The sequence below is a fragment of the Lactuca saligna genome, chromosome 4 (genome assembly GCF_052625555.1).
Source record: "Lactuca saligna cultivar CGN05327 chromosome 4, ASM5262555v1, whole genome shotgun sequence".
NCBI classification, from domain to species: domain Eukaryota; kingdom Viridiplantae; phylum Streptophyta; class Magnoliopsida; order Asterales; family Asteraceae; genus Lactuca; species Lactuca saligna.
Window position 1 is genome coordinate 9,532,506 of NC_136420.1, and position 16,074 is coordinate 9,548,579.

General features: G+C 35.4%; 1 protein-coding gene across 1 annotated transcript; it reads right to left on the reverse strand.

The window, feature by feature from the left end:
• Window positions 1-9,474: 9,474 nt before the first annotated feature.
• On the reverse strand, window positions 9,475-10,245 carry LOC145039264 (uncharacterized). The gene has a single exon (XM_078987339.1). It carries the CDS (start codon window positions 10,243-10,245, stop codon window positions 9,475-9,477), a length of 771 nt encoding a protein of 256 aa, XP_078843465.1.
• Window positions 10,246-16,074: the final 5,829 nt, after the last annotated feature.

Consider the following 16,074-nt stretch of genomic DNA (forward strand, 5'->3'; position numbering starts at 1 on the left):
ATTGGGGCACTAGGCCTTCTTGTGGCCCCGCTGACTGCAGTGGAAACATATCAAATCCGATCCCTGTGTGGTGGTAGCAGTACAATGCCTGCTAAAATGACCAGTCCGGCCGCACTTGAAGCAGCCCGAATCTCCACCACTACCACTCCTACATGCACCCTCGTGCGTCCTACCGCACCTCCCGTATCGGTCGCGGCTATGGTAATCCCTCGATCTCGAATCTGACCCCTTGGGCCTTTTTCCCGAACCTGTGGCTACCTAAACCTCATCCGACTTCCTCTTCCGGATATGCTCCAAATCAATCTCCCTCTCTCTAGCCTGAGAGATCATATCTTCTAGCATCTTACAGCCGGACCTGCTCACGAACTCCATGATGTCTGTCCTCAACATCTCGTGATATCGGGCCTTCTTCATCTCCTCATCCGCGACATATTGCGGAATAAGAAAGGCCCTCTCCCTGAACTTGGCGGTGATCTCCGCCACAGTCTTAGTAGTTTGCGTTAAATCCTGAAACTCCCGTGCCAACTGCTGCACCTTAATAATCGGCGAAAACTCCGCCCTGAACCTGGCCGAGAAATCGCTCCATGTCACCGCGTCCAATGCGGCATCATCACCAATGGAATGACCAACCTCCTCCCACCAATCCCTCGCTCTGTCCTTCAAAAGACAGGAAGCGAGTCTGACCTTGTCCCCCTCGGGACACCGGCTCGTACGGAGCGCGTTGGCAACATCGGCCAACCATTTACTGCTAGCGATGAGGTCCCTAGCCCCATGATAATCTGGCGCTCCGCAACCTCTAAACTCTCGGAATGTCAAAGTACGAGCTCCCATCAAAGCCATCATCTCTATACGGAAGGCTCCCAACCTCTCATCCAAAATCTCCAGTATACCCTCCTTGACCGTGCCAGTGATCACAGGATTCTGATCTAGGATACTCTCATCCGCTCCTCGAGTTGCTTGGCCCCTGAACCCCGAGCCTGATCCCTCCCCGGTGCCTAATCTGCCCACTGGCCCTCTCACAATGTCACCATGCTGAAAACATAACACAATAACTATAAAATACTCATCACTGCTGAGGGATCATACACACACTACCGGTTTCCCGGTCTTATCTCGGCCTTTCTCGAATCGAGTACGGATCCTATGCTTTCAGTAGTACGGGCCCATACTACCTTCCACATCTATCCGTACTTTCCTCAAGAACTACTTCGACTCAACCAGGTCCCTTTTTCTACTACTACTGCTCTCAACACTATCTCATCCTAGGCTTACCCTAGGGAAACCTCTAACTTAACTCAAACCAGTCCTCAGCTGTTGAAGGCCTCTTTGTGATGCCAATTAGCCATCACCTAAATACCATCACATGTGACGAGGCTCGGATAATCCTTCGAGTAAAAGACTCATCCTTACAATGGTTGGACTCAGACAAGAGTTGCGCAATAGGGCCAAATCTAGCACTATGAGATTATTCAATCCTAATCACATGTGACGTGACGTATTCATCTAATGACTAACTCCCATCACTCAGAATCCCTCAAAGCACAAAGCAAGTAGCATTCAGACAGGGGAAATTCTAACCATAACATACTCAACAATCATAATCTCATATCAAGAATCTGTACTAGCATGCGGCATAAGCTCATAGACTCAGGCATAACCTAAACAGGCTATCCTACTACTGTCTAATCAGCACTATCATGCAGCTCAAAGCACATATAACAGGCACATAAGGCATCCTCCCTAGATCCTTAGTCCTAATCTAGCATGATGTTATACTAACTGATAATCATAACATAAACTTGTATGGGTATTTTAGGGTACTTACTTGAGCTCGGCTGATTGCATGCACCACACCTTTTCTCTCTTATCAAATTCTTTTCTTTCTGAACTCTTTTCGCTTTTCTAAAACTGTTTCATTTCTAAAAACTCTTTTTACAAAACTGTCTTTTCATTTTGAAAACTTTTTAATCAATCCCTTAGTTTGAGTTCAGACACACCCGAGAGTATGTCCAAATCCCTCAAACCAAAGCTCTAATACCAACTTGTAACGTCCCAAAAATCCGTACCAAAAATTTTCTTTAAATCATTACCAAAGTCATATTCATAAAACATATCATAAGTCATAACATGAATTCAGAGTATCATTTCCAAAACATATTTTCATTATCAAAGTAAAACATTCCAGGCTGACCAATCAATGGTGTGTGCCATGCGATCACCCTGAGCTCTTCCCTCCGCTACTGGAAGTACTTAAAACCAAAACTGAAAATTGTAAGCACGAAACTTAGTGAGTTCCCCAACCTACCACATACCTTGATAAAAACACATACATCACATACTGGGCCACGCCCGTTATTTTGGGCTTCGCCCGTTACAACGGCTCCACTGCTCCAGGCCCTGCCTGGCTTCAAGCCCCGCTCGGATACAGATCTGTTTCACTCAGGTCTCGCCTGTCACTGGGCCTCGCCTGCTAATCATATAATAGCACATAAACATATCACAACACATAAGCTAAACATATACTAATGAATCCTGTCCTAAGGCTTCGCCTATCTTGGGCCTCGTCCTTGACCTACTGCTGATGAGTCATGGAACCCCATCCACGCCCTTACTGGTGGTGAGATACGGACCCAAACCACATTCACTCTTTCCCTAACTTGGTCCTCGCCCCTGCTCTGCTGCTAATAAGATGTGGAACACCGTCCACACTCTGTTATTGGTGAGATGCAGGACCCCACCTACACTCACCACCCTACCAGGCACATACAAGTATCACACAGACAACAAGTATACTCTATCATGCAAACCATTCCTTGGGCACCCGCCCGCTATCAATGGACCTTGGTCCTAAATATCATACTGGCATACAGTGCCTAGGGCTAACCCCTGGGTCTTCCTACTCATATCTACATGGGTCGGTATTGTGGCCTTAGACCCATTCACACAAAGGGAAACTCACCTTGAACCGCTGAACTTGTTGGTAATCCCTCTGGCTGCTGTCTGACAACTCTCTCTGAAATGTTGCTCCACTAGCTCCCTAAGCTACCCATATCAATATATAGCACTTAGTCAAACTGTCCTCCGAAGCCAACTAAGTCCACTCTGGTCAAAGTCAAAGTTCTGATCAAAGTCAACCTTCCAGGTCAACCCTACTCGCCGTGTCTGCCTACTGACTCACCGAGTGTATATGCTCATAATCCTTTCATTCGCGACTCGACTCGCCGAGTCTACCGATTTCCGAGTCCTGGCCTGTCCAACTCACTGATCTGAGTCTTAACTCGAAGGGTTTGGGGTTTCGCGACTTGACTCGCCGAGTCCAAGGAAATCTTCAACAGACTCGCCGGGTTGTTCATCCAACTCGTCGAGTTCATCTCCATCTTCATACTACTCGCCGAGTCCACTCAAAGGACTTGTCGAGTCTAATCAGTTCCTAATCCATACAGTGGCTTTTTCAGCCATGCAGGGGCTCCAACTCATAGATCCACTCTTCCCAAGTCTATTCCTCATGTAAAGTTGAAAACTTTAAATGAAACCAAAGAGATATGGGCTTAAAACATTCTAAGGCTAGGGTTTGGGGCAAACATGCTTAACCAACACACCAAAAACTGATACTTTATGGATCTCTGGGCCAAGACACACCTAGATCTGAAGTAGCAACCTCAAATCTGGACTTCTAAGTCAAAAAGGCTCCTTATCATACCAAAATGGCCCCAAAACACCATCCATGAGAAGATCTAGAAGCAATAAAGGCAAAGTGACAGATTGTTACCTTCAAACTAATGCTCACAACAAAAGGGTTGGATCCTCCAACTCCTTAGTGGTCAAATCCTCCAAACCTTCCTCTTGCAAAAGCCTCAAACCCCTTCCTTCTCTCACTCAACTAGGGGTTGGAATCGTGTATAGCAGCTTCTGGCCGACAAGGGGGACTAAGGAGAGGACTTAAGGTCCTTTAAATAGGGTGCAAACCCTCGGATTAGGGTTTTCATCGATCAGACCAAACTCGCCGAGTCCACTTTCCGACTCGTCGAGTCGGTCGCTTATTCCATAACCTGGATCCCGCTCCGACTCCTCGAGTTCACCTATGGACTCGACGAGTTGACCCCTAGACTTAGGGTTTTCCTTTCCTTTCTTAGCCTTTCTGATTTTGAGTGTTACACTAAATGATCTTGAAAAGGTTCAAGAATTAATCAAGAGTAAACCTATTAGACACTAGTGCACGACTTGAGGTTTGGAACCTATCATGTTGAAAATTTTTTATTTCTATGCCATTCCAGTAAAGTTACTTATACATATGAGTTCTAAGAGTTCTCAATTGACTGTATAAGGTCGATCACCTTGTTCAATGAAAGTACATTGACTAGTATAGGTGAGCTGATAAAGAACTTGGAAGCAATAGTGGGATCCTTGATGGCAAGAAATTAAGAATGAAAAAGTTCTATCCATAAGATTTTGGATTTGTCATTATCTTATGATTATGGTTATTACAAATTCACATGGATAAGAGAATATACACCATAAAATCTAAGTGTCATAAGGTTTCTCTCCGTTTCATGAAAAATGATTGTAAGGAAACGCTTTCGCTAAGAGAGATTTTAAGGAGATAGCAATTGTGATAATTGCATTCCCAAATTCGATTATGATTACGACATCCCACTTCATAGTTCGAATTGTGAGATTTGGCAATTAGTCTAAACATTTAGGACTTATTGCTATAAGTTCTAAATTAGTTTAGACATACATATGAGTTATCTAAGAAAAGGTGTACGAGTTTGAGAAGCTTAGATAAAGGCTTATCGAAGCATGTCGTATTAGAAATATGAACTTTGGAAGTCAATAAGTATTGGTTTCTAGAAGTCCAACTGTTTTCTAAATATGTGTCAAAGCTAGTGGGAGCATAAATGTTATGTTGGTATGGATATAATTATCATGTTAGTAGGAGCATGATTATTATTTTAAGTGTTGCAAGTTAGCAATATTAATTATAGAAAACAAAGTTTCATTTCGCAAAGTTGCAAAGATTGAATAGTTGTTTTGCTATTATTAAGGGAGATAATATTATACTTCAAATCTAAAGGCTTAGATCAAGAAATTTTAATCGAATTTAGTGAAAATACATATATGAATGTTATATTGAAAAGGTTTAACGTAGGGGGATTCTATATATGGCAGTATTTTAGCAAGAAACTGGTAAAGTATCATGTTTTTCATTATGAATCGTGTCACATACACTTTGGGTATATGATAGATTGCATATGCTGTAATATTCTACCGTTTTAAAATTTTCCAAATGCCTAGGGCATTAAGAGGGAAAAGGGACTAGAACCGGATTGACTAAAATAATTGAACAACTGTCAACGATAATCTAAGGTTCGCTAAGGAGTGGTCACTTGTGAGCAGTTGGAAGTATAGTATTGAATGGACCATATCGACATTATTATGAATAAATAAGACTCTATTCACAATGAGTTGTCATATGGAAAATATGGAAATGTTTCCATATTGGGAGTTGGATATTGAGAATCTATGATTGGAAACTTTTATGCAAGAAGGATGTTCAAAGGAATGTACTTTAAATGTGAGACTTCACATCTATGGGATTGTCTTGTAACAATCTCCAATAGAGCACTTTGTAATATCATTGGCAAAGTCTTGGTGGCTTTGGTGTTATGACATTATGAAAGGATCGTTGCATAAAATGTTAGAATCTAACATATTCTAGTAGTGGCGAGAATATTGTGTTCTTACACTAACGATAAGGATTAGGGATTGTGAAATGAGCATCATTGGAAATGTTTTCAATTGATCTATTTCACAAAGTATGGACCACATGTAAACAGAGTGTGCATGCTTGGTGCATGGGACAACTGCTATTATAATTCAAGTAATAAGTTGATTATCTGAAACATTATACAATGAATAATGTGTAATCAATATGGTGACTAAATAAAAGGAGTTTTATTTATACTCAAAAGTTTGGGGCCATATTGGGTTCGATTATTCTTGTGTTTCACTTTGCATGTTTTGACTTCCCGAATAATAAGATTATTCAAACCATCCACATTCTATAAATACTTTGAAAGTACGTACTGAAGCTAGACTGTCATGAATCCGTCTGTAGAATGTCTAAAGTGTTTAGATATAGCACAAGTTTGTTGCAGAATTCATGAGTGCTCCTATAAGAGTAGAGTATTGGATTAAACCCACGCTCACTTGAATCACTTCATGGATTTTATCACAGATGATTAGTGAGACGATAATATCTTATATTCTTGAAATGAGACGTGTGAGTTGTATTCTGCAAGTCGGTTGCACATTGATAATATGAAAACACACCAATAACTTGGTGTTATAAAACATATTTTAGTGTGTGATTTGATGAGGAGGTACAAGCTAGCATTTGAGTCAAAGTTTATCCGTTCCTTTTACCCAAAGTGGAATAAAAGCGATATCTGTGGGCCCCTCGATGATTTAGTGATGACACCCTAAACACTTGGCCAAGCCGGGACTAAGTTTATGTGTTCAGTTGTAGTCTGTTGTGTGTCATCATAAATCAGAAATCGGGAAACAACACATGAACAGAGAGTATGATTAAAATCCATGTCTTAGTTCATACGATATCTAGAATGGAGGAATATATGATCCCTTATCTAAAGGACATGTTTTTGATATGATCACAGTTCAACAACGGCTTTTGAAAGCTTTGATTGTTGATCAGGTTCAAAAGTCATGTGCATAATAGTTATTAGACTTATCCAAGTGGGAGACTGTTGGATTAGGTGTCTAAGCCCATAACTATTTTGGTATATACTTTACCCGATTGTGAGCATGGTCCTTTAGGGTTGCCTTCACTATAGCAACTGATAGGATGAACTAAGGAGAAAGAGGATTAATTATGATTTATTAATATATATATTATGTGAATAATATATTAAAAGATAAATCATATTGTTTAATTAATATTAGTCAAGAATTAATTAAGATATAATTTTGTGGCTAAAAGAGATTAATTTAAATAAAGGGGACTGATGTTGCAATTATATGATAGTTGCAATTGGGCTATGGATTCCTAATGGAAAGGGGATTAGACGAAATATATGGGAAGCCTATATGGATTTCGTCCAAGGGCTTTCTAGGGAAACTCCATGGGTTTATCAAGGCCTAAGCAAAGAATTAGGGTTTCACCTGAAACCCTAGCAGCCCACATAAGTATATAAAGACCCCTAGGGTTCCCAAAAATGTGGCTAACACTTCTAAGAGAACCCTAGACGTTTTTGGTGCTCCTACTCCCTCTCCTAAGTCATATTGTTGCTCATGGTGTTTGTCACTCCTTTAAAGGTGCAACATTTGAGGCACTAAGTTTTCTAAAGTAAAGTCAAGAGGAATTAAGATTGTTATTGCTACATAACAATCAAGGTAAGATCCAAACCCTTTTATTATGATAATATTGATTATTATGTGCTAGATCTAGGGTTTATGAGCTTTAGATGATTATTGCATGTTCATTAGGCAAATTAGATCCAAAGCTTTAGGGTTTGCATGTACACCATAGGACTGATGTAATGCTCATAACCCATCAAGGACTAGTAGGCGAGAGCGAGTTGTATGATTGTAGTTTGCCTGTTTTATGTGCCTGTTTGATCCTTGTTTGTTTATATGTCGATATATGGTAGTGGTGGGTTGACGCGTTCCTACTTTGTGTTGTAGGCTAAGATACCCTATGCGGGCCGACTTTAAGCCGAAGGCACGGAGGCTCGGAATGAGCAGTTGGGTTGAGGCGGTGGGTCAACAAACCCTGGTATTCCAACCCAGATAGACTAAAGGCGTGCAAGGCGGTTCAGTCAGGCCGAAGGCCGAAGAATGGTAGTTATGCATTCTTGTATGTTTATCGTATGGGGTATTTTGGGCGAAACTCACTAAGCTTTATGCTTACCTAGTTGTTTATGGTTTCAAGTATCATCAGTGATTGCGGGAAGACAAAGGTGGGACTGTACACACTCATCAGAAACATTGAAGATTCCGCGTTTTCTATGATACTCTGATTTTTAATAAATGAAATTTGGAATAAATGGCTTTCTTAAAATATGGATTAATAACTTGGAAAGTTTTACTTTAATAAAAACGAAAAATTTTGGTTGTGAAAATGGGACGTTACAATTTTCCTAATAGAGAGCTATTGAAAGTCGACATATTGTCAAATCTTAAGCCTCCATAATCAAATTCAGATAACACGTGATCCCACTTAATCCAAGCAAGCTTCTGTTCATCAATTATGACATCCCAAAAGATTGACGGCTTATACCCTCAAGCTTCTTTAAGACACCTTCCAGAACATTAAATAAGAACATATAATATGTGAAAAGCTTCTTAACACTAATTTTATTAATTAATTGCCCCCCATTTAAGATCATGTTGACCTTCTATTTGGAAAATTCAGAATTGAACTTGCAAACCATAATCACCCAATTAGTTATACACGACATATTAAAGCCAATTGGAAGTCTAAAATACATGAAAGTACATTTACCCACACTACATCAGCTCAAAAGCCAATGATCAAGTGTTGTCGACACTCACTTCAATCCATAAATACTCGATTTATGTATATTAAGCTTCAAACCAGAAGCTTAATAAAAGCAACGCAACACCTGAGTAATATTCTAGATCTCAACCCTATTCCAATCGGTTAGGAATACAACATCATCTGCATATAATAAGTAAGATACCTGAATATTTTGATGACCCACAACATTTCCCTTAACAACATTATTAGAAACTGCATCCTCAATTGCTAAGCATAAAAAAAGACAATCAAGTCGTAGGATTCTCATTAATGAGAACTGGAGCTCTAGCAGAAAACAAACATTCTTACTTTATAAAAAATTGAGGTTACTCATAATAGTTTTAGTTTGCAACCCTCTTTACGAATGCATCACAGCAAAACACATTCTTTTATTCAACATCGAATAAGGCTTAGTTTACAACCCTATCTATGAAAGTATGTCGTTGTGACGCATTCGTATCTTCCATCATTAATAATAGAATAAATTACATGATTCATTTATCGTGTGAATGTCAAAATACGCGTTTAGTTTCTATTTTCAAAAATTAACTCGGACCGTCCCTAATATCGTTAAAAATTGCATGTTTCGTCTGTGACGTATATGAAATGACTATATTTCCCTTTTGTATTTCTTTTTAATTTATTTTCCAAGTTTCTAATTATTTTAATTACTGTAAGTACTATCATTAAATTGGTGTGATACACTTGAAAAAGTATCTACCCAACCCACCCATCAGGGCCGGTTCTGAGGATTCAAATGCCCAGGACGAGATGGATAAAAAAGGCCCTTAGGCCTTAACGTGTAACAAATTAACTTACATAAACTAATATTTTTATTAAAATGACGATAAACTTTATGGCAATAAACAAAGCAAAATCATAGTATTTTGATGAGTAATTACATATCCTAACAGCTAACCGACGATTCTTGAAGCTCTCCTAGCATTCTTGATTGCAAATTGGTTGGTCAACTCTTCATAGTCTATACTCTCTAAGATTTCATTCTCGATAGATATCATTGCCAAACCGCTAAGTCTTTCTTGTGTCATTGTGGAGCGTAAGTAAGATTTCACAAACTTCAATTTTGAAAAACTCCTTTCTGCAGATGCAACCGTTACTGGAATAGTTAACAATATTCTATATGCAATGCTTGCATTTGGGAAATAATCAAGTTCTTTCAAAAACTTTAAAACATCTATAGGGTTGCTAAACTCATTGGTTTCCAATGTCTCAAATAATTTCAACTCCGTATAAAGTTCATCGGCATCAATATCCGATCTTTCTTCAAACTTGAGTGCTTTTTCAAGACGATGACAATACGAATTTAGATCTTTATCTTCAATTCCCCTCAAATTATGCGGAAATAAAAAACCAAATACTCTGTCATACACTTTGAATTGTTCAAATCTTGTCTCAAGAGAAGAAATAGTTTGATCAACAATGAATAAGAAATAATTGACTCTAAAGTTCTCTTCAGGTGTAAATGAAACTTCTTCGCTAGTTGAACTCTCATCAAACCTTCTTTTCCTTTCAATCAAACGCTTTTGTGGGAATATTGGATCAATACCCATTTCAATAGCAATCTCCTTAGCTTCAACAATCGCTTTTGAAAAAACAGTTTCTCTATAATTCTTGAAGTACCCAATCAATTTGTTTATTTCTGTAATAGCATTATCAAGATGCATATCCTTTGATTGTAACTTCTTACTCACAATATTCACATGTTTTAGTACTTCATACCAAATAACAGTTGATACCAAAAATTCAAAGTCACCAAGTTCTTTTTATGCTAGTGAAGTTGCTTCACTTGCAATTGCAGCATCATTATCTTTTTCTCCAACTTGAAGTAAAGCTTCCCGTACATCCACAAGTTGAAGTTTAATAGACTTTACACTCTCAACCCGGCTTTCCCAACGAGTTTGACACAATGACTTAAGACTCCAAGCTTTAACATTATCTTTCAAAATTTCCCACCTCTTAGTAGAATTTGCAAAGATAGTATAAATGCATTGGATGAATCCAAAAAAGTTCTTTCCTTTAACACACTTGTTAGCCATATCACATAATGTAAGATTAAGAGGATGGCAACCACAAGGAGTGTAAAATGCTCTAGGATTTATATCTAAAAATCTCTTTTGCACCCCTTGGTGTTTTCCTTTCATGTTTTCTCCATTATCATAGCCTTGACCACGCATATCATCAATTTCAAGACCAAGAGACTGTAACTCCTCAAGTGTAATATCAAATATATCAACAAGCTCTTTAACGGGCTCTTGCTCTTCTGCCTCTTCTACTTCTATATGCTCTTGCTCTTCAACATGCTCTTCAATGTGCTCTTCAACATGCTCTTCAATGTGCTCTTCAATATGTTCTTCAACATGTTCTTCAATAGGTTGTCTATGGATAAACTTATCTAGAGCACCGGCGTCAGCCTTTCTCTTTTCTTCATCTAGTTTTTTTTTTTACGTTTTTGACTACCGGATGGTTGTTTATACTTCATGTCTACAATTTTACAAACAATAAACATAATTTGATAAGTAATTATACAATAAACAATTCATTGATTTCATTTATACAATAAACAATTATACAATAAACGTAATCTCATAATTTAATTTCTGATTCTAATAATATATTTCAAAAATTGATTTCATTTAACATTGTGAATCATTCAATCAATTTCAATATGATAATATGACATAATGACAATATGTCATAGTGATAAACAAATAAACAATTAAAAATTCATGAATCACTTTCAAGAATCTGAAAATTAAATAGTTTATCTAAACGAATAAACAGTTACACAAGAATTTGAAAAACTGATAATAGTATAATACATTCAAGTTTTCAACTGATTGTCTAACAGTAACACTCTAAGTCTCTAATCGTGATTGACCCTAGCAACCTAGAATTAGAAACTGATGTATCAATATTCAATGGAGGATGATTGTTAATTATTGGCTTATTGCACGCTGTGAGCCTATGTCGATGTCGCTACTCGCTAAGAAGCTAACCTGATGGGCGATTGTTGATGCTGTGATCCACAGCTGACTGCCCCTTTCGTTTCCCACTTTCCCTGCCCTGATTCGGTGATTCCACAGACCACAATTGCTGCAATGATTTTTTTTAAGGAGAACGACTTAACGAGACAGATTAATCGATGATGAATTGAACAAATAACAATGATCGATCGCTTGTTGGCTTGCTGCTGCGCCAATTCTCTTTAAATTTCACGCCTGATTTCCGATTCTGAAATTCTAATGGTGTTGGATTGCTTGGGCCTAACGAATTCACTGATCTACTATATATATATAAAAAAAAAAAAAAAATTGGGCCCCTTAAATTTTTGGGCCCTGTTCCATTGCCCATATGGCACCTGCTCTAAATCGGCCCTGCCACCCATTGTTCTCTTCCAATCTCTTTTCTTTGCTTCTTGTTCCTATACCATACCAATACTGACATTGACCTATCTCCCCTACCGTTGCTTCAAGGTTTGCCACCGATTATGCTTGCTGAACTTGAGGATCCATCAACACAAAACCCAACATCAACATTTAAATGGGGATGAAAAGAATAGACATGTTGCATCGATTTAGCGAAGAAAGAGATAACAAACTTGCAACATTGAACCTAAAAAACAACATAAAGGGAGATTCCGATCGGGAGGAAGTGGATGAATAAACAGATCCATGGGCAAACTGATTTGATTTTTTGCTAAACCCCAATCCCTATTTTATCTATTTATTTTTGACTTTTTACATATTGTGCACTGGAACGATTTATGCAATTGGATCCATTTGTTATGTTATTAGGTCATCGGAAACACAAATTTGTGATTGTGTGTTCTTGGTGATGTCAGAAGGGTGTTCATTAGAGGTAGGTCTAACAATTCTCGACATGACCTTCGACACGACCCGCAACACGACACAGAATAAACAGGTTTGGGTCAACCCGCCAACCTACCAACCCGTTTATTAAACATGTCATATATGAGTTTCTCAAAAAATATACAGGTTGACTCGCCAACCCGTTTAAAATTTTAATAAAAAAATTATATATATATATATATATATATATATATATATATATATGTGTGTGTGTGTGTGTGTATTAAGATTTAAGTATTATACAGTTTAGACACTAAGATATGATGCCATTAACCATTTGACATGTGGAACATGTTTGTCGTTTGGTGTTTCTATTAATGTTTTAGTTTGAACATATTTCTATGAATGTTTTTAATTTTCATTTGGATATTTAAGACTTAAGTGTCTAAAATTCGGATATGTTTGCATCAAAAATTTATTCATGTTTAATTATTAATTTTATTTATGGAATCTGGTTCATGAACCCACAAACCCAAATCTGAACCGTATATGAATTTATGTTAAACCCGTCAACCCGTATAAATAAACGGGTGGACGGGTCATATTTGAGTTTATGCTCCAAAGCCGTCAACCCTTGACATGTATAGTTAAATGGATCGTGTTTGGGTTGGTGTATTTTGACTCGACAACCGCCAACAACTTGATCTCACACATAGAAGACAATACAACTTGTTCTTCTTTTTCCTCCAAGTTTCTTCAAAAAGTTGAAGTTGTATGTGTGTGTGTGAGAGAGAGAGAGAGAGGTACGGGTGAAAGAACGAGAGGAAAAAAAGGATTGTCGTTGGAGGATGATGGTTTGGTTGTTCATAATATGAACAGAGGGGTCATTTTTTATTTTTTAAATATAATTAAGAATAATAAATAACTCAAAAATAAACGGATGAGAGTAAACTAGATTTTTTAATGTCTGGTAGATGATTTTAGGAACAAAGCATGGAAATTTTAATAATACGTGAGACAATTTCAATTAATTTATAAAAATAAGAATTAAACGTGTTTTCCCTTACCATGAGTTGTGTAATTACTCTTTTAAACTATATATTTTATTAATAGTAATAATATATATTCTAGATTAAATGATTAAAAAAGCTATATGTATTAAAAGAGTACTACTTTACACATATCTACATACATTATTATAGGTTATTATTATTATATTTATTAGGTAATCATTAATCATTACATTGTTTTTTTACGATATATTTATCGAAGTTGATGAAAATCGATGTAACAATGAAGTTATTTATGGGGTTGGAGAGAGAGAGGTACGGGTGAAAGTACTACTTTACACATATCTACACCTTATTTTACCATTTAGACAACTCTAATTAATGTTTGAAATATTTTTATTGGTTGAAATTGCTTTGTTTTCCGAAAAAGATGATTACAAGAAGTTGATTATAGATTGTTTTTTTATAAAAATGATTATAGAGTGTATAAGGGGTGTCTTATTAGCAGCACTCGTTATTTATTTGTTTATTTATTTGTAAAAATAAAACATTAAACATCTCGAACTAACTTAATCAATCAATAATGATGTTACAAGTGAACTATACCTACGTATGTCACAATTATGATTAAATCAACCAACATCAACTGAATCATATAATGAAACATATAAATGTGGTTATAACGAATACAATATGGTAAACGATATGTTTTTCTAATATTAACTTAAATATCCTAATCTATGAAAATTACATTTATAATCTCTAACATATAAATATCTTAATTTTATTTTGTATAACAATAGACGAATAAATAAATATAGGTAAAATTAAACTAACACTGATATATTATTTTGGTTTTATTTATACTTCTATGATTGTAAGAGTATTTTAGTATATTAATATAAAAGTTTGAAGATCAAAAAAAGTATTAAGCTAAATACATGTTATATTGAACGTTATTTTTAGTTACTGAAATGTAAAACAAGAAAAAATTGTTTTATATATATATATATATATATATATATATATATATATATATATATAAAAGAGAAAAAATAGAATTTACATTTTTGAAAAATAATGTATGTAATAATTTACTAAGAGCATTAGGTATGAGCCCGTTGAGGAGAAGTTATAACACCTTATAACACCAAGGAGGAAAGGAAATGATGTTCATAGTGTTATAATCATGTTATGAGAATTTTAATAAGAGAAAAATAAAAAGAGAATAAATATGTAGCCAATCAATGTTTCGGTTTCAATATATCATAACGCCAATAAGATATATCATAACACCAAGAAGAAATGATGTTCATGATATTACACTGTTATGACCATGTTATGAGATGTCACATCAATAAAAATACAACTTTTCGTTGTCCATACGATATAGTTTAATGGGAATGGTTAGATTAGGTATATTAGATTAGTGTTTAATACTTAGGGCATCTCCAACCTACCCCTAAACTCCATTTTTTCCTTCATTTTTCTCCAACCCTACCCCATTTTCACCTCCATTGTTGGAGATATGAATAATATTCCCCCATATATGGGGGAATACTATTCATATCTCCAAAAATGAATGTGAAGTTTGGTTGTCAATTTTAGTCCCTCTCATTTTTATTTTGTATATTTCTAGTTTATTTTATCTACTAATAATAATTTAAATACAATATTTAATATTTATAATATAATGTTATATACTAATTTATATTAATTAATCATAAATATAGAGTTTAATTTGTAGAGGGATGTATTTGATAATATATATATATATATATATATATATATATATATATATATATATATATATATATATATATATATAAAGTTTTAAAAATGAAATATTTCAATAATATACTTTTTAGGGTAAAAAATAAGGTAGAAAATAGAGTAGAGCTAGAGATAAAACACAATTTACTTTATTTTTTTACTTCATTTATTGAGAAAAAATGAAGATTAGTTGGAAAAAATAAAAATTGGTTGGAGATGGTTTTAATAGTGTGGTGTGTACTGTTTAGAAAGAAATTCCCTTAATAAAAATGGAAAATGGAAAAAGAAAAAAGAAAAAGGAAAAGAGAGCGGCGCTAAAAGGATGAATAATGGCATGCTGGATATATGGTATTTTGGTATGGATGTAATCATGTATCTGCCAGCCGATCTTAATCATTATTTCCTTTTTAATTAAATTCATCTACTTTAATCCTTTTAACATTTTTTTTTTGTTTCAATTATTGCTCCAACTTCACCCTATATGGTTAGATTAGGAATCACACGATATGATTCCTTTTAATCGTTTTAATTTAATGGATATAAGTGGATTTAAGGTATAGTTTAGGAGTAGGTTAGATTTGTCGTTTCAAAAAAAAAATTAAAATTTTAAAAACACTTACACTCCTCTCCAATAACTCTTTTATTATTATTATTATTATTATTTTACTTTTTGTCATATTCTCATTTAATTTAATAAATGTTATTTTATAGTTATTTTGAATTTTTTTTTCACATATCATTTTATAAGTTTTTTTATTTTATAAAATTTCACATAATATTTTTATATAACAATTGAAATAAATGTAGTAATAAATGGATACGAATTTTATTAATAAACTTATATTTTAATTTCAAATTTTCTAAAATTAAACCTCATTAGTTTGATTTCTTTATTTAAATT

What these genes read in the sequence shown, in the direction of transcription:
- LOC145039264 (XM_078987339.1), bottom strand. Translation starts at nt 10,245, where the DNA reads ATGCATCTTGATAATGCTATTACAGAAATAAACAAATTGATTGGGTAC.